The 25,279-nt window shown below is 39.2% G+C and overlaps 1 protein-coding gene across 1 annotated transcript in view; it reads right to left on the reverse strand.

Moving 5' to 3' along the window:
• Nucleotides 1–22,330: 22,330 nt before the first annotated feature.
• Nucleotides 22,331–25,279, reverse strand: part of LOC139741744 (amidase-like) — a 31,066-nt gene continuing 28,117 nt past the window's right edge. Inside the window, exons 10-12 of the mRNA XM_071652329.1 lie at nucleotides 25,011–25,111; nucleotides 23,328–23,514; nucleotides 22,331–22,545 (exon numbers count right to left, since the gene is read on the reverse strand). Of these exons, the coding sequence (XP_071508430.1) occupies nucleotides 22,331–22,545; nucleotides 23,328–23,514; nucleotides 25,011–25,111 (503 nt within the window). The remainder of the gene's footprint in view (nucleotides 22,546–23,327; nucleotides 23,515–25,010; nucleotides 25,112–25,279) is intronic.

A 25,279-nucleotide genomic window follows, 5' to 3' on the forward strand; every position in this document is an offset into this window, starting at 1 on the left:
GCCTTGTAACTGCCAGTTAACACATTAAAACCCATGACAAACACGTAGAAGGGTAATGTGTATAAACAACGCGTTGACAGTTACACGCAAGGGCGATGTCATATAACATGGAGCAAACTACAGCCTACAGGTAGCTCCATGGCCATAGAATTGTCCACAAGGTGATATCATCTGTTTGTTTCTTTGTTTGTTTGTTAGTGTGTGTGTGTGTGTGTGTTGAACAACAATTCAGAGTGCAGACGACAAAATATGAAGTGCACGTTTGTTGTTGTTGTTGCTGTTGTTTTGTGTTTGTTTGTTTGTTTGTTTGTTTGTTTGTTTGTTTTTAGTCAACGCAAACGAGTTACATGTCATTTTGTTACTGGCAATGATATCATTGCACGTATAATCGGTAATCATCACTGTAATGCATGTATGTATTCGAAAACGTTTTGCATCAGTGACATCAGAAAATGTCAGAACGAAACAGAGAGTACTTCACCCATGCATCTACTATAGTAATTGCCTTGAACTCTGATCATTTCCTTCAATGTCGTTGTGTCCATTTGATATGCTCTTCTCTTCTTGTACTGATGTATTGAATGGTTATGTAATATAATAAATTATAAGTATAATATAAGTAATATAATAATATAAGTATGATGTTCATAATGGTTGTGAGGATTGAAAGAATGTCGGCCAGTTTAATTGCCGGAAATATACGACATTCCTTTCCGACATGAATCCCTAAGTAAAACGAAACATGGCTTCACATAAAAAATTATTGAAGTAACTTATCGATTGTGACTTGCAGGGGGAAGAGCGTCCTAGTTAAACTATGTACCGCATGTCCCCCCCCCCAAAAAAAAAAAAATAAATAAATAAATAAAAAATAAAAAATAAATAAATAAAAAATAAATAAAAAAATAAAAAAAAATATAAAAAAAGAGAAGAAAATACAACGGGGAGCTCCACAATGATAACTTTACAAATAGTAAATCAATCCAAATATAATATCAGGATATGAGACTATAACTTATTTCCAACATCTTACAGAAAATCCCATCCAATTTGCTTCAGTGGTCAAAGAGAAATGAGGATTTTTGTAGAGCATGTCAGGAATCCCTTTCCTCCAAGTTCTGTCCGTTGTGTTCACGCGTTGATATGCAGTTCCGAGTGCATCCGAGTGCTTAATTTGGAAGAATCAGATCCATGACATGTTTTACAGGAATCCACATTTCTCTGAGACCACTTAACCAAATTGAATGGGGTTTTCTGCAAAATATAGTTAAGATGTTATATTTGAAGACTCAGAAATAGCATTCAGATAGATTAATCATATTGGAAGTTTTCAATGCGAAAACCTGATTGTATTTTTTTTTTTTTTTTTTTTTTTTGGGGGGGGGGGGGGGGCATACTGTACATCCGAACCGCCGGGTGAAGATAGAGGCAATCAGAGATTAGTCCGTATATTTATAGGTCGTGTCGGTCACCTTGAACGTGGAATGTTGTACACGTACTTTGATAAAGATCTGGGCCCTGTTGCATAAAACCCTTACCGCTGGACTTACCGCTCCTTTCTAGCGGTAAGTCTTCAAATTAGCAGTAAATTTTATAATCCTTGATGCTTATTGGCTGTGACGCCTAATTTTGACGGTAGTTACCATTGAAATTCAACGGTAAGTTTTATGCAACGGGCCACAGGGCATATTGAGTAAACAATAACAAAAGAGTGGTACACCTAGACCCCGTTTACAGTGCGAGGCTCGGCCGCGGCTCGGCCGCGGCCGTGCCCAGCCCCGCTTCAGTGTAAACGCGCAAAAGGCCAAATGCGAGGCCAAAATTGGCCTCGCATTTGGCCTCGCTCTGGAGGTGGTCTCGGCCGCGGCCGAGCCGCGGCCGAGCCCGGCCTTTTCTCAGTGTAAACGCAAACTGGGCCAAATGCGCGGCCAATTGCGCGGCCAATTTTAGTCTGGCTTCCAAACCCTCTGCCTGTATCTTTCGCTATTCAGGATATTAACCCCCTCAACGAAGAAAACTAGTATAGTTTAAGGTGGTTTTGTCCTGCAAAGGATTCTTTCCTTCGGCAAAGGCCTTTGCCCGAACGGCGACTTCGTCGCCACGGAATTCATTTGGCAAAGGGTCTGAAAACCAGACAATACCAAATTGCATTTGTTCACAAGCAGAGCGCCACTACGACAAAATATTGAAAGGTTTGACTCAAAAGCGCGGCCGAGCCCAGCAGTGTAAACGGACAAAATTACGGGGCTCGGCCCCGCACTGTAAACGGGGTCCTAGACCCCGTTTACAGTGCGAGGCTAGGCCGCGGCCGAGCCCAGCCCCGCTTCAGTGTAAACGCGCAAAAGGCCAAATGCGAGGCCAAAATTGGCCTCGCATTTGGCCTCGCTCTGGAGGTGGTCTCGGCCGCGGCCGAGCCCGGCCTTTTCTCAGTGTAATAGTCCAGGCTAGGCTCCATAGAAAGTGCACCTAACCTTGTTTTTTGATATATACAATGTTTTTTGATGGTTTCTTGTCAATTCGAGGGTGCTGATTCCAAATCCGATTGATGCCACTCACGTAACCTTGAGCATTTTCGGCAAAATGCAAAAATCCAAAATGGCCGCCAAATATGCTAATTTGGACCTGGTAATCCCAGTTATGTCAATTTTATGACCAATTATTCCATCAAAGTTTTTAAAATTTTTGTTCCTTGAGTAATTCTACTTGCACTTGCAAAAAAAATTTCATTTGAAGAGGTACATTTGGTATTTTAAGCTTATTTTCAATCCAAAATGGCCGCCACTCCTATACTCATGTACTACATGAATGAAAAATAAGATGCATAGAAATAGAAGACGAATTTTCAGTCACATATCTACGCTTTTATCAAATTTTGCATGTGCCATGCAAATCTGATGAGTGCCACTAGCAAAACAAGCAAACAAACAAGCCAACAAACAGAAAATGTATTGTTTTTAGGCTTATTATATTCTTCTTAATACAAAACTTCAAAATGGAAGCCACTCATATACCCCTGCACAATATGAACGGCAGAGTGTACATGGAAAAAAACAAAATTTCTTTTTTTTTCTGTCACTCAGGTACACTGTTTATCAATTTGTGTGCTGATTATAAATTAGAGGATTGTTACTAACAAAATCTGTTTTATTCTTTGATGCGAACATCCAGATTTGCTACCTCAATCTCAATTTGTCCCAAGAAATCTGGAAAAACCCACCAAAGCTTGAATTGACGCCAACATCAAGATCGTTTATCAGGAGTTATTAGACATGAACAATTTGATACTTACTTGCCTTGAGATGTTCAACATCATAATATTCACGCTGATTTATTGAATTAAAAGGCTAAATCCTAGATGATGACACAATGAAATTTCCAATTACCTGTCATGTTCTACATTATCTAAAAGCGATATTATACAAACTTTTTAGTCCCCTCACCCGAGAAAGAACATGATGCAGGGGAAAGTGGGAAAAAAGGGACCACCTCACTTCCTGTTGTCAAATCTCTGAAATGAAAACAATGCCCCAAAGTTTTTCATGTTAACCCAGATGAACTATATATCATATGGTAGATGAATTCTACCACCATTTTTTTTTCTCAGTGAATGTGTTTGCGTATATGATGTCAAGAGAGACTCTGAGATCTGTACAGTGCTGCCTCATTCTGAAAGCAGTGTTATAACAACTTCACACTGCTTGTCTTTAATCTTCAGCACTCAGAGACTCCCAACTCTCCAGCTCTCGACGGGAAATCTCCCGCCCCCGTTTTGCAAAATCTCCCGTTCTCCCGCCTAAGATTTAATTTCTCCTGCCCTGGCTCTATGTCTCCCACTTGAAATGATTTCTTACTTTGTTTGTTCGTATGTTGAAAAATAAGCCTTAGATAGCACAAGAGCACATTAAGAGCCCTATTAGAGATTCCAGAGCTCAAGCGGACCCTGGACCCCGCGGCAGCAGGGAACTTCGCGCTCGTGATATGCGCTTCGCGCACATCAAGTTGGAGTCCCCCGTTTGCTAGGGGTTTCAGGCGGGAGAATCTCCAGATCAGAAGGAACTTGGGGTTGGAGTCTCTGAGCACTTGCAGATTCAGGATTGCTCTAGGTAACCAGACCAACAGTAGTAGGACTCTGAATGATGGCCTCCTTAGTGGTGGCTTTAAACTAACTCCACTAGAGCTCTTTTTACCATATACATGGTGACATAACATTCCCTTCACGTAGGAAGTTTTCAGATAATCTTGCCTTTGCGTCTCATAGAAAGTCCTTGGATGGCATGAGCCGAGTACTGACCCATCTCAAGACGATAGAGGAGTTCTTCACGTTCAGACTTTGCCCCAACCTTTATAAGATTATCATCCGAGTCATGCCTTCCATGTTAGTAACCACCTTGCCAATGCTATGTTCAAGGTAGCCCTCTGTGGCAAGCCTTCCAAGCATAGGCTAAGGAAGTCTACCCTCCTTCACTGGAACTCGATCACTCTCCCTCACTCTGGAAGGAAAGGATGGCAAGTGTCACCGGTGCTGTCAACGCATACCCTGACCTTCCAAACGCGATAGAATAGGGGCATTTCATGAAGCGTTTTGTCTGACAAATTTGTCTGACAAATTTGCTCTCAGCCAGTCAGATGCAAGGATTTTTATAGTAGCTTATAACAGTTAGTCAAAAAGAAAAGATCTGACAAAACGCTTCATGAAATGCCCCCTTGAACAATCTGCCATCAATGAAATCTGAAATCCCACAAGCCTATAGATTTCCCTCCCGTAACTTGAAAGCTTTGACCCCAAAACCGGTTGGTGAAGATGCTGGTCTGATGTCATCTCTGACACCATCTAAGTTACCTACAACACTGTCTCTGGCCTGGCAACAAAGCCATAGGGGTTCAACTAGTGGTGATCAAGCAAGTCTTCATGTCTTCATTCTGTTTCTATGGCAAATAATCGCCCTCTGATCCCTGAGGAAGTGCTGAACATCACCAGATGTGGTTGCAATTAAAGGAATTGCAGGACTAATATGTATTTTTAGCCTGAGAATTCTGCAAATTTGGGGCTGATGTCACCTGCTGCCAAACATTATCAAAGGGTTCTTTAAAGACAATAAAGATGACAGTTTTAGTTTTAAGACAAGACTGAATGTGATCATGATGTCAAAGTGTATTTTATCAACACCTGGGAAATGTGAGAGAACTGAAAGAGGTATCTCACATTGCTCCTTGGTTGATGTTTAATGAATAGTTTGTACGGTATTGCGTTTAGACAGTTTTGTTAATGCCTATACCAGTTTTTGTCGTTGTTATAATTCAAGAGGAAAATCAAGTTTGCTCTATAATAACAAGGCGGTACTTCTAAATTATATCATATCAAAGTGATGGAGGTTATAATCTATTTCAAACTCGTCGCCCCCCCCCCCCCCCCCCCACTCCTTGCTGGAAAAAATCTACAATGTAAAGGGTTTTTAGTTGTGTCATTAATGTCCGGTATGTTTTTGTCTGCAACTATGTATCTCTGCACTTCCTGCATAGGATATTTCTGTACTTTGTTCATATGGTTTTAGGGGAATGTATATTAGAAGCTTTGCTTTCTAGCTTCCCCTCCATTTTCAACATTATTTGATAAATACCATGCATCTAGGCTTCTTAATATATTGTGTTAGTATTACATTTTTATATTCAACCTGCGTGTAGAATATGATGGTATATTGATTTCTTGCGAGACGTTTGGTGAACTTGTATTCTTTGTTGAGACAAAATGAAATAGACAAAAAATTGTGATAAACATAGTAAGGTTTATGAATATTAAATGCTCAAATATACATGTAGGCCCTCCATATTGCAAGTGACACCCAACATACTTGTTTTACACATGAAACACTTTATGACAGCGTAGGTACGGGACTTGAAATACAGTAAATTTGTTCTATATTCAATATGCATTGTGTTTTGCCATTCATTATAGTACATATAAGCATTGGAATGGCGGCCATTTTGAATAAAAAATGAGCTTTAAGTACTAAATGAACCTATATGAAATGAAATTTCCTTGCAAATGCATATGGAGTAACTCTAGGAACAGAAATGTACTAAGTTTGGTGGAATAATTTGTCATATAATGCACATTATTATGTTTATCACGGCCGAATTAGCATATCTGGCGGCCATTTTGGATTTTCGCATTTTGCCGAAAATGCTCAAGGTTACGCGAGTGGCATCAATCGGATTTGGAATCAGCACCCTCGAATTGACAAGAAACCATCACAAAACATTGTATATATAAAAAAACAAGGTTGGGTGCCTTCTAGCCTGGACTATAAACGCAAACTGGGACAAATGCGCGGCCAGTTTTAGTCTGGCTTCCAAACCCTCTGCCTGTATCTTTCGCTATTCGGGATATTAACCCCCTCAACGTCGAAAACTAATATAGTTTAAGGTGGTTTTGTCCTGCAAAGGATTTTTTCCTTCGGCAAAGGCCTTTGCCCGAACGGCGATTTTGTCGCCACGGAATTCAGTTGGCAAAGGGTCTGAAAACCAGACAATACCAAATTCCGTTTGTTTACAAGCAGAGCGCCACTACGACAAAATATTGAAAGGTTTGAATTAAAAGCGCCGCCGAGCCCAGCAGTGTAAACGAACAAAATTGCGAGGCCTTCATTTCAGTGTAAACGCGCAAAAGGCCAAATGCGAGGCCAAAATTGGCCTCGCATTTGGCCTCGCTCTGGAGGTGGTCTCGGCCGCGGCCGAGCCTCGCACTATAAACGGGGTCTAGGTCGTGTCAGTCACCTTGAACGTGGAATGATGTACTTTGATAAAGATCTGGGTATATTGAGTAAACAACAAAAGAGTGGTACACTTGGTCATGGCCTCATGGGGACCCCAGGGGCGTTGTAGGTTTTTCTCACTGCAGCATGGTTTGGTTACGTTCATATCCATCCGGTAGACGTTCGTGATTACAATATTGAAAGAGCAAGATCAAAGAAGTACGTGTGCACACGTAATGGGCAGACACGCACTTTGCGCTCACATTATAATAGCACACTTAAGGCTAAGCGCCAAGGCAACATGTCGAAAGCAATGCCGAGTATCGATTGATATGTAGAAGATATTGCCAACACAGCAAGACTTGGTGTTTTGGTGTATTTTTTTCTCTATGTCTCCCTGCTGTAAATTTGAATTATTTATTTTCTTGTCAAATTGGATGGAAACTAAAAACGGTTAGCGTTCGGGCTTTTACTTGGTGTTTTTAAGATAAAATCGAAATTGAACTGAATTGAATTGAACAAAAAAGTCATCTGTGCCTTAATTATTGAGTACACACGTGATACAGTTTGCACTACATAGTGTTCATTATTGCTATCTGACATCATAAATTATGCCGAAGTCTCTGTCTAGTTCTCATGCTATTACTCCGCTACACTTGTGATAAACCAGTTCGTGACAGAGCAGTGAAATTTCTATTAAAATCTGACAAAAATATAGAAGAGATAAAGTTTGACATTTCATAATGTCTCATGAAACAGTGATATTGGTTATGTTCATGGGCTATGCTAGTTACTAATGTATAATTAGCCATACTATGCAAACCACTGGTTTGCATAGTATAACAAGGTTGTAATTGTAATTGTATATTCACGGTTGTAATTCTAGCGTGTGCAAAGTAAAGGTCAAATGAAAAATGCTTGTGTATCTGCCAATGACCTTGAAACGAAGAGAATCCTTAGGCAAATGAGGATCAGAAATATTAGTTATGTGTTTTACACTTGTTAGAACGTACAAGTGAAAGTAATTTATCGACAACGTTTGACAAAATCATTCCATTTATATTGATTATAGAGATGGCATGCTGATTCAAAGAATGCTCCAACACAAGACCTTTCCATGCTATTTGAAAATCTGTGGTAAAGAGGTCAGAATGAGGAATGCACTAAACTGTGAACTCCCTTACAAAGCATTTTGCAAAATCCACGAGGCCATAAAAATGGCTGGGCCAACCCATGCATATGGGAAGGATGGTAGGCGTTCGGTGTATGGGTAAGGAACTCCAGGTGAATGTTATCCACTATATACTAAAGGTGTGTAAAGTAAAACAAAACCAGACAGCCTTACGGTGAGACTTTGACTCAACAGTGGGCCTATAATCACATACACTTACATGCACTGTATTTTGCCACAACTATTCACACGTACCGTATCGGCCTGCTTTGCTTACGTAAATGAAGGAGTAGCTGTCCATAATACCGTACAAGTGAAATAAACTGATTTTTAAATTAGAATACATTGTAGGCCTATATACAAAACATCTATATAGCAATCAAATATGACAATAAATCTACTCCCCATTCCACAACCGACCTGTGCCTTTCTCTTCCCCGCGTATCACACCCCAATCCCACCTCAGTCCAACAATTTGTGAACGTTATGAAGTGCAATTCCTCGTTATAATTGAATTGACTATAATAAACAGAGTAAATTTGGACAAGAGTGCTAGACGTTTCACTGTAAGGGGCTGGGCAAACACCAAAGGCGAAATGTAATTACCCTCCATCGTCCGGGGGGGGGGGGGGGGGGGGAAGCGCCTGGAAGATGCATGTTTGAATCACTAATTCAAAATATAATTATAGACTGACAATGGCTGTACGATTTTTTTTTTTTTTTTTTTGGGGGGGGGGGGGAATGTTCTATTCGGGAACGCACAAGCGAAGGAGCGCGGCGACGTAAAGGGGGGGGGGGGGGGCGACCCCTCCCCCGGGGGGAGATTTTGAATGATCTTGTGACTCGTTGGATGGAACATTGGTTGTACCTTTTGCAAGCAAATGTGTTGGCAGATTTAATCTTTTCAAATGCTAAGAAAATAGAACAATCATTATATTAAGCTTTACAATTCATGGGGGGGGGGGTGAACAATCCCTACAGGGAAAAAATCAATTGGGGACACATCCGCCTCGTATGCTCACAACTCTCACATCGGGTTTGTACATGAAAATATTTCAATATTTCAGAATAACGGTTTTGGTCACATATTATCTGCACTCTATCCCGTAGAGCCATCGTTTCAATGTTATTACAAGACTACTGTGATTTTAATTAATTAAAGGACACATCTAATTATCGCTCCGTCATAACAAATAAAAAAATACATTTCAATGTGAGACGTGTCGAGTGATGACATTATTTGAGTTACTTGCACGTGAACAGAAATTTAGTCATCGATCCCTGAAATTCTGGGAACATTAAAATTCACTGTAGCTTTCTCCTTACCCGTTTGCCTGAGGTCCGATTTTTTTTTTCGACACTTCTAGCATGCTATATCCCCGTCTGATTTTATTTTATCAATATCAAGGAAAACGTGAACATGGTGATTTTATTTTATCAATATTAAGGAAAACGTGAACATGGTGAGAAAATTAGCAAAAACTGTTGGGACGTGGTAATTACTGGCAGATTTCCCCATTCAATACCATTTCGGAAGACATTTGACTTGCATTCATTCATGACCTTAGTTCTCTGTATATTTGTGTAAAGATTTGTAAGCATATCACATCGCAAAGACAAAAAAAAAGAAAAGAAAAGAATAGTCACAAATTACTATTGTTTCTCTCTCCATAGGGATGTTGGTACTAAATCCTGTTATCTACGGTCTCCTGTCCGCCCTCGGCTGGCGTTCAACACTTAGAATCTTGGGAGCTCTTGTTCTTGGACTTGGCATAACTATGAGTGCAACATTTTCAACTCCTGTAAGCAAGGTGCACAGAAAAGGTGAGCAACAAAGCTTCTATTTCCATCCAATCTTCCAATCATCTCTGCCAAGTAATTTTTAGGGTATGGGGAAATGCTTGATTCGTCGTTAAACTATACAGAACTCATTGACAAAGATAATTATTATGCGTAAAGGTATAATCCTACACCGTGATTCTCCACAGTCCATGACCGTGTGACAGTCATTTTATATGACGTACCATCAACATACACATCTGGAGTCACGTCATTAGTTCGACAACCACGAGTCATACCCCTTCCTATTTCGGCAATAGTCTGTTCGATTTGCACGGAACTTGGTATATTAATAGAATAATATAGGGTCAATCCACGTCAAATCATCCAATTTTCGGAAAAGTTGTCACCCGACCCCCTCCGATTTTCTTTAAAATCGCACCAAATGTTCCCCAAAGTGTCTGACGGAAAATCCCAAAATATTTTGCCCCAAGGTCAATTGGTTGCTAAGATACAGCCTCACATAGCAACCGGTGCGCATTCAGAAAAATTAGTTAAAAGAAAATTAGGCATTTTTGATTGATTGTGGTGGCATGGATATTTATGCAAAAGTGTTCATTTTCAGGAAATTGAGAGAACTTTATAGTCTTTGCAAGAAAAACTGACTGTGACGCGAAATTGACTTTCCGTTAACGCGCACAAGGTCACCGAAAATGGTGTTAAATGTTAATTTCCAAAATTTTGATGCATATTTAGAGGCTAGTATCTTCCACATTTTATCACCTTAGGTTCTAATATATTATGCTGTTGAAGGCTTTGACTTGCTCAGTAATTTTGAAAAAAATCGGCGCATTCATGCCCACCGTTTTTACGGAGAGCGCCCTCAAAGTTGACAAAAATGAAAAATGTGCCAAATTCAAGGTCACGGATCACCCTTCGTCCCACCTAGGAATGGCACCAATTTTTGTGTATTGATAGACATTTACCTATATTATCTTGGGTTACCAAAGAAATTTTGCTCCCGAAATGTTCAATGGCAAATTTACCCTACCGAAAATGGTCGTAAATGGCCAAATTCCCATGTAATATCACATATTGGGTTTAGAGGACATTTCAAATGTCCAGGCTTTCAAGATAAAAAGGCCTAGCCCTGTGATATTTGCAGTAGGGATAGTCTGTTATACATATTTTAGTAATATACACCACAAAACACTTTCATTACATAATAATGACCTTGAAATTTAATCCAAATTTTGATAAAAACAATAAATTGCTCCATTTTCCTCATTGCTCTGCATACAATATTATGTAATACATGTTTTGTAACACTTTTCACAGAGCAATATTTCAAGAATTATGAAAGCTGACAGCCTACCACATTAAGGTTCTAAAGTATTTGTGCTCTTCTTTCAGATTTTGTGTCAATTTGATCATGAATGTTATACCCTTGACCTTGAAGTGCTTCTAAGAATAGCTGTAAATTTGTTAACTACAAACCTACACACAATCATGACAGGTGTATTATGGCATGCTATACTAAGCTGTGATTCTTTCACAAACACAAAAGCTTTTTATGGTGTAAATGTAAATACTGGAATTAATCTATACATGCTTGCAAGATATGTTACAATGAATTACTTTGTTCTGACAATGACCCTCAATTTCAATCAAAAAAGGGGACAGTAATATTTTGTGATTTTGTGTGCATTTCCTATGGAAAACAGTGCTTTGTGGTGAAACTCATAAAAACTTGACCATTTTTACTATCTATCACTTTGATTGATTAATTCTATTGTAGTTATGTTAGAAAAGTGGGCTGTGACAATTTCCAATAAAAAAAAAAACATGGTTATGATGTAGAAAACAGAAAAACAAAGAAATACATAAGAAATTCCAAAAACAAGAAAATACATAAGAATTGAAATGATTTTGGAAGTTTTCATATGGTACAGAACAAATCCCCCGAAAAAGAAGACTCTCAGTCCTTTTAATGTGCGTTTCACAGGCTAGAATAAGAGTCTCACTATGTTGGGCGCAATGTCCATAATTATCAACTATCATTACGTACTTAAATACAGGTCTTTATGGAGAGGAATAGGCATTTCTCATGATTTTGAAGGTCATAAATCGAGGGTCATTATCAGAACAAAGTAATAGACTGTAACATATCTTGCAAGCATGTATAGATTAATTCCAGTATATACATTTACACCATAAAAAGCTTTTGTGTTTTTGAAAGAATCACAGCTTAGTATAGCATGCCATAATACACCTGTCATGATTGTGTGTAGGTTTGCAGTTAACAAATTTACAGCTATTTTTAGAAGCACTTCAAGGTCAAGGGTATAACATTCATGATCAAATTGACACAAAATCTGAAAGAAGAGCACAAATACTTTAGAACCTTAATGTGGTAGGCTGTCAGCTTTCATAATTCTTGAAATATTGCTCTGTGAAAAGTGTTACAAAACACGTATTACATAATATTGTATGCAGAGCAATGAGGGAAATGGAGCAATTTATTGTTTTTATCAAAATTTGGATTAAATTTCAAGGTCATTATTATGTAATGAAAGTGTTTTGTGGTGTATATTACTAAAATATGTATAACAGACTATCCCTACTGCAAATATCACAGGGCTAGGCCTTTTTATCTTGAAAGCCTGGACATTTGAAATGTCCTCTAAACCCAATATGTGATATTACATGGGAATTTGGCCATTTACGACCATTTTCGGTAGGGTAAATTTGCCATTGAACATTTCGGGAGCAAAATTTCTTTGGTAACCCAAGATGATATAGGTAAATGTCTATCAATACACAAAAATTGGTGCCATTCCTAGGTGGGACGAAGGGTGATCCGTGACCTTGAATTTGGCACATTTTTCATTTTTGTCAACTTTGAGGGCGCTCTCCGTAAAAACGGTGGGCATGAATGCGCCGATTTTTTTCAAAATTACTGAGCAAGTCAAAGCCTTCAACAGCATAATATATTAGAACCTAAGATGATAAAATGTGGAAGATACTAGCCTCTAAATATGCATCAAAATTTTGGAAATTAACATTTAACACCATTTTCGGTGACCTCGTGCGCGTTAACGAAAAGTCAATTTCGCGTCACAGTCAGTTTTTCTTGCAAAGACTATAAAGTTCTCTCAATTTCCTGAAAATGAACACTTTTGCATAAATATCCATGCCACCACAATCAATCAAAAATGCCTAATTTTCTTTTAACTAATTTTTCTGAATGCGCACCGGTTGCTATGTGAGGCTGTATCTTAGCAACCAATTGACCTTGGGGCAAAATATTTTGGGATTTTCCGTCAGACACTTTGGGGAACATTTGGTGCGATTTTAAAGAAAATCGGAGGGGGTCGGGTGACAAGCACTGGATGATTTGACATGGATTGACCCTATACGTAGATTTTTTTTCTTCATATTCTTGTTTGTTATTTTAATTGTTTCAACATAATCACGCTCCATGCAAATCTTTATAAATCTTTTTATACAGTCGTAAATTTCGATATATCATAAGGGATTGAATATTGGTTGTAACTGACAAACAAAACTAAAAAGAATTAGTAAAAAGTAACAACATTGCCAAGCTTTGCCTTATTTACTTTGTATACTCATAGATATACAAATTACTTGCATAGTGTGCAAAAAAGCTGATTGCTTAGGAAGAAATAGCTGGAAGAGATGTGGCATTCCACATAATTATACCATAAGGGATTGTAGGACACTGAAACCGCGTTCATAACATAAACAGTATATCGTAATATTGTAGTTATAAGAAATGGTGCTATGTGTTTGAAGGCCGTTTTTTTTTTGTTTTTTTGCTACAGGATAGACTAATACACATATGAATGAGGAGTAATACACGTAGATAGTTTTACTTGACCTGTGGTCAGGAATCTTATCTGACACAACAACTATGGATCAGACCATGGACCAGGGTCCATGGTCAGATTTACACAACGAGGCTATCAAAATGTGGGTTTAACATCAGAGAAAAGGAAATTTGAGAGCCATATTACGTCGATGCGAGGCAGCGTGAAAAAAAAGAGAAAAAATCGAGGCCCTCCCCCCGCCTAATTAGCCTGTACAACCATTCCATAGATTTCCTCATCAGTCACTCATTGGAAGCTTGTTTCTTCCGGCCACCCACCGAAGTATATCGGGTCGCAGTCTGATGAATTTGAATCCGACATGGTTGGACGACTATCAGGTCAGTGTCAGACATGTCGCGCGTGATCCCCACTGGACGATCTTGCCTCCTCGGATCACCGCCCGACATGTCTGACGAAAGTCGACCAACACGAGTCGGATTCATCGGCCTAATATCCGATTCGCTTCGGTTGGAAGCGATAAACTTTGCTTCCGACGAGTGACCGATGACAGAAAATCTCTGTGGAATTGGAATATTAGCCACTGCTACGTTTCATCAAGGCTCCGAGTACCTCTAGTTTCATATAGACAATTATACTGTATACACACTACGATGACCAGGATTTTGTGAGGCATTTTACATTTCGTATTTGATGTGAAGTGTACTCTTTTAGTAATACAGATAATATGTTTGCCTATATACTCCTTCATGATCGACTATTTTTAACGGTAAGAATCATTGTATGACTAGTTTGTTTCGTGGCTCCTCTGACACCCTAAAAAAGAGACCTTCTTTTTAGTCCACGTGTCAGATGAGGCTATACATGAGAACTCCATCAGTCCTCTCAAGCAAACAGAGAACGAAGGAAACAACACGACACCCAACACACTGCAGCCATCCCGCCAGACAGGCCGCTATGAAGTCTACAAGTTTCCTGAATGGTGGATTCTCCTTCTGGCCACCATTAGTAGCCAAATGTCTCTCTCGATTTTCTTCTTCTATTGGGTGAGTGCATGGTTGAGATATTTCACTAGGAAGCCAATACACTGTACAGCCATCCGTGCTTCACACCCCCTGGAATCTCCTTATTCTGCATGCTTTTGGTTACTAGAGATTCACTGCTAATCTAAAAAAATAAATGAATACAGAAGTAATAGATATGTAAACAAATACATGAATAGATAAATAAGAAAATAAATAAATAAATAAATATAGCATGCATGCATGTATAATAAAAAAAAGTAAATAAGATTCCAAGCTTGAAATACACTGTCGTTTACTGTAAACCTATTGTAAGAGCAATTATCAAAAGAACTTTGCTCAGTCGAAACTCATACTTTTTGTTTATTTTGATATTGTCATGTGAGTAAAATGTTACGTCTCAAAAAATAACAAAGAAATCTTGAAAAATTCTATTTTCTAGCACAAGGAAACCCAATGACACCCAAATGAGAGAATCTTTAAAACAATGTATTCTTCTACATGTATACGAAACTAGAAATACGTGAGTGAATACAAAATACATCAGTACGCATATTCTGAAGTTAATATCTAGGGATGTCCCGGACTGAACTAGAGGTCGGTTTTCACATTTTCATCTCCTTTTTGAAAACGTCAATTTTCTACAAACTATTAGCATGTATAGTATTGCCAGTGTGATAGACTTTGCAAATCTCCGCCATGCCTTCCGGGAGGTCCCCAAAAGCACTCGAAGTTTTCTGTGTTCTTCTTGGGTAATACAGTGTATTCTTCAAAAATATGTGGTAGGTAAACTTGCTATACTCATCAGGTGAGCGCAAGACCATGGATCTCCAGTTCTTTTTTAAGGCATACAATAATCATGTGTATATAGAAATACATGTGTATGGGAAATAGTTCCTCCAAAGAATTGCTTCATTAATTCTATATAACTAATTAACGATTTCTGTAACGGTAAGTCAAATAAAAGGTTCATTCGCTTTAACAAAATACTAAATTTACTTGCATAATATCCCGTACATCCTTTAAAAAGCCTGGCACTTTCCGAAAGCTATATACATGCAATTTAAAGTGCATCGATCCCTGTTATTAGTATGTCATTAAGAATTGACGAGTCTAAAAGCTATGTACACGCTGCATGTGCATTCAGATAATGGTACAGACAGACTAAGATCTTTTCGTCCTGGTCCTGGTCCATCTCAGGGAGAACGACGAGAACGCATGTGATTCATGGAAGCCATGCCGTAGAGAACGACGCGAATGGGCCCCAGAAGATAACGCGCCTCGGCGTGCGTCGCGTCGTTACTCCCTGTGCGTTACTCCCGGGCATGGATACCTTGAATCGCGTGCGTTCGTGTCGTTCTTTCTGGCACAAGACGTTTCGTCCTTGAGCCTGCATAATACAGGTAGTGTCAACGCGTGCATTAAGCAGGGCACATGACAAGACCGTTCTCAAACTTTCTTCTCTGCCTTTTAGGATTGATCTCTCGACTCTCCACTCCTCCATCCTGGTCCTCCGTGCTATTTCTGTGTTTTGTTATGTTCTTTCTCGGTCATCCTGTTCAGGCAAAGCTCGTGTTGTCTCTTGGATTCAAAGAATCAACAGCAGCGGTTGCTATGCCGATCATGGCAGCCTCGGAATTAGCGGGAAAACTGACTACTGCAGTGATCGCCGACTACCTGCCATTCCCGAAGCTCTTCCTCTATTATGTACCCATTGTAGTGGGTATATGCATCATGCTCAGCGTCAAACACATCACCACTTTACCTCTGATGTTTGTAATCTCATCCTGTAAGATCATCGAGACACTGTCGTTGAATCATTGGCGTGTTGGTGTCAGAATGTAAATGTTTCTAACTGTTATGGAAGGAGATCAATTTGAAAAGTTGTCGAACTTTGTGGACAGAGTTGTAAAGTGTAAAGCGATGCTCAAAACTTCAAATCAACGAAGAAACTCGCATGCTTGCAAATTCTTGAAAAAAATCAAGCTATCATTATCTACTATTTTCTACGAACTACAAGTACAAAGGGCTGTATAAAGAATAATATATATGCTTGTAAATCCCAGAAGGGAAAGCTTTACTGGAAGACAAATTTGGATTATACAGTATGATGCCCCTCTTCCAAGCTGGCAATGATAAAAATATTACACATAAATCTTTTTTATACTTATTTTCCCCGGTCTTATTAGCTCTTCTGAGTCAAAAGCTCAAGTGACTTTTTGCAATCATTCATCGTTCAGCGTCCGTTGTGCGTCGACTTTTCACATTTTTAGCTTTTCAATGAAAACAGATTTCCACCAAATCAGAATTGGCAGGTAGCATTAATTATAGGATCACAATTTATTCAAATGGACACCATGCCCCCATCAGGGACTTGGGGGCCAATTGGGGCCAAATGTATACACTTTCATTGGTTTTCTTTTCTTTTTCTTTTTTTTTCTAAATGACATGGTGGATTGTCGTTAAACTTGGCAGGAAGAAGCCCTCGGATGATGGGATCTTACTTCTTCAAATTTGCACATGTCCGCCCCCTCCCCCATTCTCTACAAATATTTCCTCAAGAGCTTAAGTAGTGCTATGAGCAGGTATACTGATGATTGTAACTTCAGGTTTGTTCATGGTAGATCCGAGGGTGCCCCCGGGGCCCTGAAGAGGTGCAAATATTGGCCCAATTTTCACATTTCAACTTCCTCCAGAAACTCGATGATAGATTTTCACGAAATTTGTTTGGCAGGTAGCATCCCTATAGGGGCATAGAATCGCACTTTGTTCAACTGGGCATATTTCCTCACCCCTCACCCCCCCCCCCCTTCGGCGGCCCAAGGGAGTCCCACAGCTCCAAAATTAGGGAATGTTTAACAAAAAAAAATCTTGTTGGGGTTCAGTTTTCACCATTTCTTTTTTCTTTTAAAGATAATACAGTGTACATAATAATACAGTGTAGTACATAGCATTTTTTTTTTGCCCCATAAATTATGTACTAATGTACAATGTAAGTATGTTTATGCCATATCCAGGGTTGGCCCCCTTCTGGCAGGGACCAAATAAGGGTCAGTTTTTACATTTTTATCAACTTTTTGAAAATGCATGGTCAGATTTTCCATAAATATGGCAGGTATTATTGTCATGGTGATAGAATAGGCAAGTCGATACCACGCCCTTATTGAGGTCCCTAAATTTGCTATGCTCTTCTAGGGTGACAGTATGCAAGAATATGTGCAAGGTGAACTTACGATACTCGGGTGAGTATCGCAGAGAAATCGCAGTAGGCCTATCTCTTTATACTGATTTTATTCGAAATATAGATAGAACAGCAGAACATCAGAATCAGCGTTCTGCGAACGATAAATACGGAGAATTACGGAGAACAGGATTAACAAAATGATGCAGTTCAGCTGTGCCATCCATGGTACAGCAGTATTATGAGTAAATAATAACCATGCACATGGATACCAACATGTACACATGCGCAACAGTACTCACATGTCTAAGTGTATACAGGCTTGCACACACACACACACACACACAGATATATATGTGTGTTCATACAACTAACAAAAATTACATCACATCCGAGTGGGATATGGGATGCATGCAAGTTCAGTGTATTTTCAAATTCCTGGAATCATACAAAATCTTGCGCATAAAACATGACCATGTTCATCAGCATACCATTGTTATTTTTCCATCCTGATTTTCAGGCAAAAGTCTGGACAAACAAATTGATAATCCAAAGGTAATGTAGTTGTAGTGTGGTAGCGCAGGTATTGATAATGATACAGTATAACTTGTTTGTAACATCGATCGTTTTGTTTTCGTGATGCTGATGGTAGGGCCTACACAGTATTAATTTTGTAGTAGTAACACCGTAATGACATTAGCTGTACGCACCAGGGGTGACAGTTCGTTATTCTCAAGGTTCAAAAGTCCGAAGTTCGTTAGAGAAACTAGATATATCGCTACGGCTACTGATATGCCTCCGCCATAATGCTGGTTCTCCTAATAGGTCTGTAGTACAATGTCTTGACAATGTGTGATGACAGTTTCACACAACTGGCAAAATATTAAAATGACAGGTTTGACACAAATGTGCTGAATGTTCACTTTCCTAGAACTAGGTTCAATTGGATGAATGATTAAAATGTCAGAGTGCAGGTATTTGGGGAACTGATGATTTTTACTTGACTTTTGACCCTTTTATAAGTTTATGCATTGAGTAATTTTCAAGGTATTGAGAAAAAGTATAATTTCAGTATCACACGGGAAAATAGCATTATCTAAACCTGGCCTTTGATCTTTGACCTCACAGTTCCAAAGAGACTCACTGTTAGGTTGAACATGCATAAATATGTAAGTTTCATGATGATACCTTGAGTTACTTTCGAGATATGGAGGAAAAAGTGCAATTTAGCACTTTCACTTGACCTTTTACCTTTTGACCTTTGACCTTTTGGCAAGAAACTTCCCCAAAAATATATATTGGGTAATACATGCCATACATCAAGTTAAAAAAAAAAAAAACCCTTCAGGCATATTGCATTTTAAGGAAAGTAGTGATATTTTGAGAAGTTGACCTTGACCTTTGACCCACCTGACCTTTGACCCATGACCCCCAACTTCCCTAGATAATCACTGCCCATCGGTACAAGCATATATACTAAGTTCCATGAAGATACCTTGAACCATTTGCGAGATATGGAGAAAAACATGAAATTTCAATTTTTTTTCACAAAATAACCTGTGACCTTTGACCTTTGACCCTGTGACCCTAAAATCCACACAAAGTATTATCCCCCAAGGATATGCCCTCATACCAAGTTTGATGTAAAACCATCACACGGTTCTTGAGATATCGACAAAAACAAAATGGGACGGACGGACGTACGGACGGAAGTACGGACGGACGGACGGACGGACGGACGACCCGAAAACATAATGCCTCCGGCCACTTCGTTGCGGAGGCATAAAAAGAGGGGAGTGGGTCGTTTTTCCTAACAATTGTTCATCAGAAAATGAGAAAATGTTCGTTAGTACAGTATAGCCACTCTATTACTTTTTTCCGTTACCGGACTAACTGGCCTTACTTTATTTTCGGACTATCTAACCTTGGGAATTTCCTACAAATCTTATATATTTCACTTTCGGACTACTGAACCTTTGAAATAACGAGTCCTGTTTCCTATTCCGAAGGATCGAATACAGTAATCGAACTTTTGGAATAACGCCTGTTCGGCTTAAAGAACCCTGTTTCATTTTCGGGCAAACGAACATCTAGGTTTACGGATTTGCGTTTCAGAATAACGAACCTTGGCAATAGCGAACATCAACCCGCAGCAGGAGGTACCGCGGTTCGGGACCGCGGTTTTTACAAAATTAATGCATCAGAATTATTTACTTTAAGAATTGTTTCCTTTTCAACATGTTACTTTATTGACAGGTTTCACTCCTATTTTTCTATTCCATCGACAGTAACTGGCTTGTTCGTCAATTCACTCCTCAACACCCTGCCTTATGTTATAACAAGTGAAGTTTTCCCAGATCGGGACTCAGTGCCTATGACGTCCATGATAGTGACTGTTGGCACTGGTTGGACGTTGGGGGCAGTATTCGGCAAGTTTTCTATCACTTTTTTCAGGTCTTTTAGTACAAAGTGTAGGGACCTGCTCGCCAAATTATTGATGTAATACCCCGTTGTGATACTCCTACTACATACTCAGACAAAATGTTTACTGCTATTTACCTCGCTAAAATATAATCATAGCACGTTGATTGACTGCACCTAATCTTTGAGGCCTGCGGGGTGACAATTACAGTCATGAACATTAACGTGGGAGATTGCTGATTTCAATTCGTTTTATTGTCCGGTTCAAAAATTGCCATGACATCTATCAGGGATTAAATGAGATAGCCTATGATGTTCAATTCACAAAATTAATGTACTGGTAAAAGTAACACTGGTTTCATTTCTTACCCATCAACCCTTTTTCAGGTTACAGTTTGGACTTCACTGGTTCATTTAGTGGCGCACTGAATGGATGCATGGCAGCCTACACATTCTCTGCTGTCCTCCTCTTGTCTGTGGTTCTATACCAAAAATACTTGGCTGAAGATCGCTACGTCATGTGGAATACTGTTAAACATCGACATGGAGTGAAACAAGCGTGTACTGACAATGATTTGGCAGAACTCTAGAAGCACAATGTCATGCTTCAGCTGATCCTACTGTTGATAACGTACGAGCTATATGTACGTAATCTTCGGGAACTTTTGTAAAGCTGTCAGGATTTAAAAAAAAACACAACCCAAAAAACTTGTCAATCCTGATCAAGAAAGAAAATGACACGAGTGCGCATGGAGATATAACCCCATGTAGGGGGTTTTCTCGACATTTTTCGTGATAATTCTTAAAACGAGAAGAATTGCAATAATTAAGAGAAAAACAACCATGTTTTTGGAACATTTAATTATTCATTCTTATAGATCACATACATGTTGTAATTGGCAACATGAGTGCGAATTTTTGCCATGATTGCGCGATGGACGGCCGAAATTGGGGGGGGGGGGGAGCAAAATAAGTCCCCCTCTCCCCACTATACTATTTCAAAATATTCCGCACTATATAGCGGAACAAGAAAATTACCTGTTTTAACCGAATTAAGATTAGTGACTATTAAAATGACAAACAAAACGTAATACCCATACCAGCATGCCAATGCTCGTACTTTAAGCAAGCATGATGAAGTTCTAATGATCTGGGTATTTGGTTTTATTTTGTTTCTGTTTTGTGTTTTTTCAGTTTGGAGCAAAGATATGTGTGGCAGTGGGTCATTTGCCCCTTACTCTGGTCTCCAAAATATACATTTTGTATCCAAATAACATCTGAGCATTACAGTCACAACTTACCACATTACTTGCCGCTTGTCTTGCCCCTCAAGATTTTTCCCCATCTTTAAATCCATCGTAGACAGGTATCCGTCTACTCTCATTTTCAGTGTTTTGTTCTCTTCCTCTCTCTCTCTCTCTCTCTCTCTCTCCCTCTCTCTCTTCATAATACGAGTGTAGTGGAGACGTGCATTGTCAGTTACTGTGATTCATGAGCAAATAAAGAATTCTCTAACCAATCTTTTCTATTATTATTAGGAATTATTGATTCGTGTTTGTGAGTGCTGACATATCAATAAAAGGATATAACCCACAAGGCATCCTAATTTCTTACAAAGATCAAGGATAGAAGTACAGTTCGAAGGTGTCCCACAAGGCTTTGACTGGATTACTAGTTTCTCTTCATTTGAATTTTAACAAAGGGCAAGTTGGTATATGCATAAATAAAGATTTTAGAAAAGGTCATTGCTTATCCCCCAGTTACAAAACAGGTACAGCATGAGACTATGAACACAATTTCAGAACAATACATTAAGGGACCCAAGGCATTCCTTGCCAGCGAGAAGGTTAGCAATGACCTTCTGGTATGCGCTGGTGAACTATGAGACACAGCTACATAGCTACATGTTCTTTGCATGCTTCCTAGAGAACAGCATAATAAATGATGGGTATTTGATTACCTCATTTCAGATGTCTATATAAATTGCCGTGCGTTGGAATACAGTAAGAATCCACCACGGATATGACCCTTAGATGAATATAATGCATATTCCCGAGTACTCCACATCACAAGCAGTCCATTACTCCTATACATGTATATACGACTGTAAAATATGTCGTCATGAAGCATGAACATGTCTTGGACTTGACGGCGTTTCATATATTTGGCGTACTTATGTCTACGGGATCGGTCACGGCTTCTACAGCCTGAGCGGCCCTGAGGACGGTGGTGTCTTCAAAGTGCCTTCCTACCAGCATGAGTCCAACAGGTAAGCCGTCCAGGAATCCGGCGTTGACGCTGATGGCGGGATGACCCGTCAGGTTGAAAGGCATCGTGTTGATATTGACCTCAGATGCTCTCTTATGATATTCTGTGATTGATGAAAAATACATGAACAAAACTTATTGTAACATAAGTTAGTGCATTCTTGCAACTTGATTGGTCAATTGACACGTAATCATTTCTCACTAACTGTGTGAATTTTTCCTTTCCAGTTATGCCATTCCCATAATAGTGCATCGCGTTATTACCAGACGTATGATTTTTCCATGCATTCGGTAAACTAGACAGCACTTATGAATTATTGACCCATTTTATAAAACAGATAACTCACAGTTGCTGTTTTTTTTTCCCGTGAGACGCAAGGAATCGTGTACACGTAGTAGGCTTACCTCTGAATTATATGAACCTACTCGGCTCAAAGAATTTAGACGTACTTTGTGTACCAGGACAATACTGAGACCAACCCTTTGAAACCTGCGAGTTATATGACTGTATACTGTAAATTCCATATTGTTACTTCTAAAGTCTTGTAGACGCGAGTAAAATGACACAAACGACAGTAAATCTTACACTTGGTATACATGCATTATATATACTTGACTCTGTGGTGCAGGGTAATCCCATTGAATTTTTCTCTAATGATTCAAATTAGGGTGCAAAAATGATTAAAAATGAAGTTTGTCACACAACAAGTGGTACAGAAATTCAAAACCTGGTTGAAATCACAAAATAAGGCCTGTTAATTGCCTAGACGATTCACACTAGTTTAGGCAAGATTGGAGCAAGATTCTAGAAGCTCGAGATTAAATTCAACAGATGTTGAACACTGAGGGCGTTTGGCCAAAATATGATTTGACTGCTGAGGCCTACCTGCGAGACTGTCTGCCTGGGTGAGGAGTTTGGTGGCGGTGAAGGGAATGGTCGGGAGTGCTAAAATGTCCACTTCTTTCAATGCTTGATCATAGCCACTCCGGAGAAGCTTGGCAAGATTGCGCCCTCTAGCATACACAAGACCACGGTAGTTCCTCTTCATGTACTCGGCTTTCATGAGAAGCAACTAAAATTCAAATGATATAATTATGAACATTGCGGTCCAGATCTTACTCAAGGCGAATATCATTTCTGATATTCAGCAGATTTCATGCGAAATATGGAAGTCATATTTTGCCAGAGAGCTCCTTTAAAGGTAGGGAATCCCATTTGCACGCCTTAAATGAAGAGTTGTATAAATACAGTGGCATGTTGAAGAGAATATCATTTTAGAAACTTCCATAAAGTATTGAAAGTGGAAGGTAACATTTAGTACATTTTTTTGACGGTTAGATTTTGAATTGAATTGTTTTCGGGGCTCACCGTAAATTCCAGTACATTACTAGGCTACCTTTGCAGACCCATGTACTGCATGTGTGTCCATCATGTATATTTTGTGAAGAAAGTTTATCAACACTTACAAACATTTCTATATACAATTGTACATTCTTACCACACACTCTATATATGTTATTACATCAGCTCTTGTACTTTTAGATTTGTGTTTATAGATCACAAATACAGAAGAATGCAACAAAAAAGGCTTAAGTGTGGCTGACACACAGAACTACTGAGTAGTTGAGTTTTTGTGCATTATTCAAATTTTAGATAACTGTTGACTTCCAAATTTCTAAGCAGTGGCCTAAGCAAGTCCCCTGAGGTTCATATGTAATGTTTTGCTGCATTTTGGGAGGTCTGTAAAAGGTATCCCCTACCTTTAAGTAACAGTAGCTCCCTAGCTGGTCTCGTGTATGGGTATTGGGCCCTTGCTGCATGGCCGGGTCAAAAAGCTTTGATAAATAAACTTGAATATTAATATACACACACACTTTTATGTAAGCAAGTATCATTCACGTATCATGTCACAATTATAGCTGCCGATGTATTTACATATCGAAAAACAAAGCATGTATCTGAGAACGAGATCTGAAGACTTTTTCTTTTGTGTACACGTAAGTCCCTACACGCCTCTCCGCGTTGAGCGTCGACACCATTAATATCCCTACGAATACGCAAAAATATGAATTATAAAGTATCAAAATTAATAAGAAAAATGCAATACGTTTTACCGAACTTTACACTTTGCGCCAGAGCATACGTACATGAAATCCTGCAGTGTTCTGGTGATATACAATCAAACTCGCATTGAGAAAGTCGCATTAAAAAGACAAACAATCGATTTACTTAAATTTCGACTTACACAATAACGGTAGAATTAACACATGCGTTTAACTATTTTGACAGATTTTTTCCTTCCACTTAGCCAATTTGTGCGAGGTTGACTATATAGAGTGTACTTTCTATGGCTACAGAATCACTCAGGGTTGCAAACGTAGTGGGAATGTAACCTCCAACTAATCTTTGGCACTTGAGCTATGCAAATACCTCTCAGAGAGAAAGTAACGTTACTGGGGATATGCCGCCCTGCGTAGCCAAATAAAAAAAATAACGGTTCATTGTATATCAACTGTATAGAATAACTTCAAATCTGAAAAGAGGGTACGAATTGCGCTGTAGCTATACCTTCATTTGATTAGATATGTTATTGGGACTCGATGCGAACATCTTGCCACTTTCAGTCACAAAGCTCGTGGGGTAGAACCCGGTGTGGCCACTTCCGGCACCTGGAAAGAAACGGCATCCTGTTCATTAGCGGCAACTTGTTCGTACTTATTATCACTGGCCTTATTGCTGCAGGACTTGGATGACATTACATAACGCAACATAAGGGTCTTATTCGAGACTGATTTTTATACTACTGTAGTACTGTATCACAAACGGAGAGCTGTTCT

This window comes from Diadema antillarum, unplaced genomic scaffold, assembly GCF_040938485.1.
Source record: "Diadema antillarum isolate AM-2024a unplaced genomic scaffold, OU_Dant_1.0 seq00000950_RagTag, whole genome shotgun sequence".
Taxonomy (NCBI): domain Eukaryota; kingdom Metazoa; phylum Echinodermata; class Echinoidea; order Diadematoida; family Diadematidae; genus Diadema; species Diadema antillarum.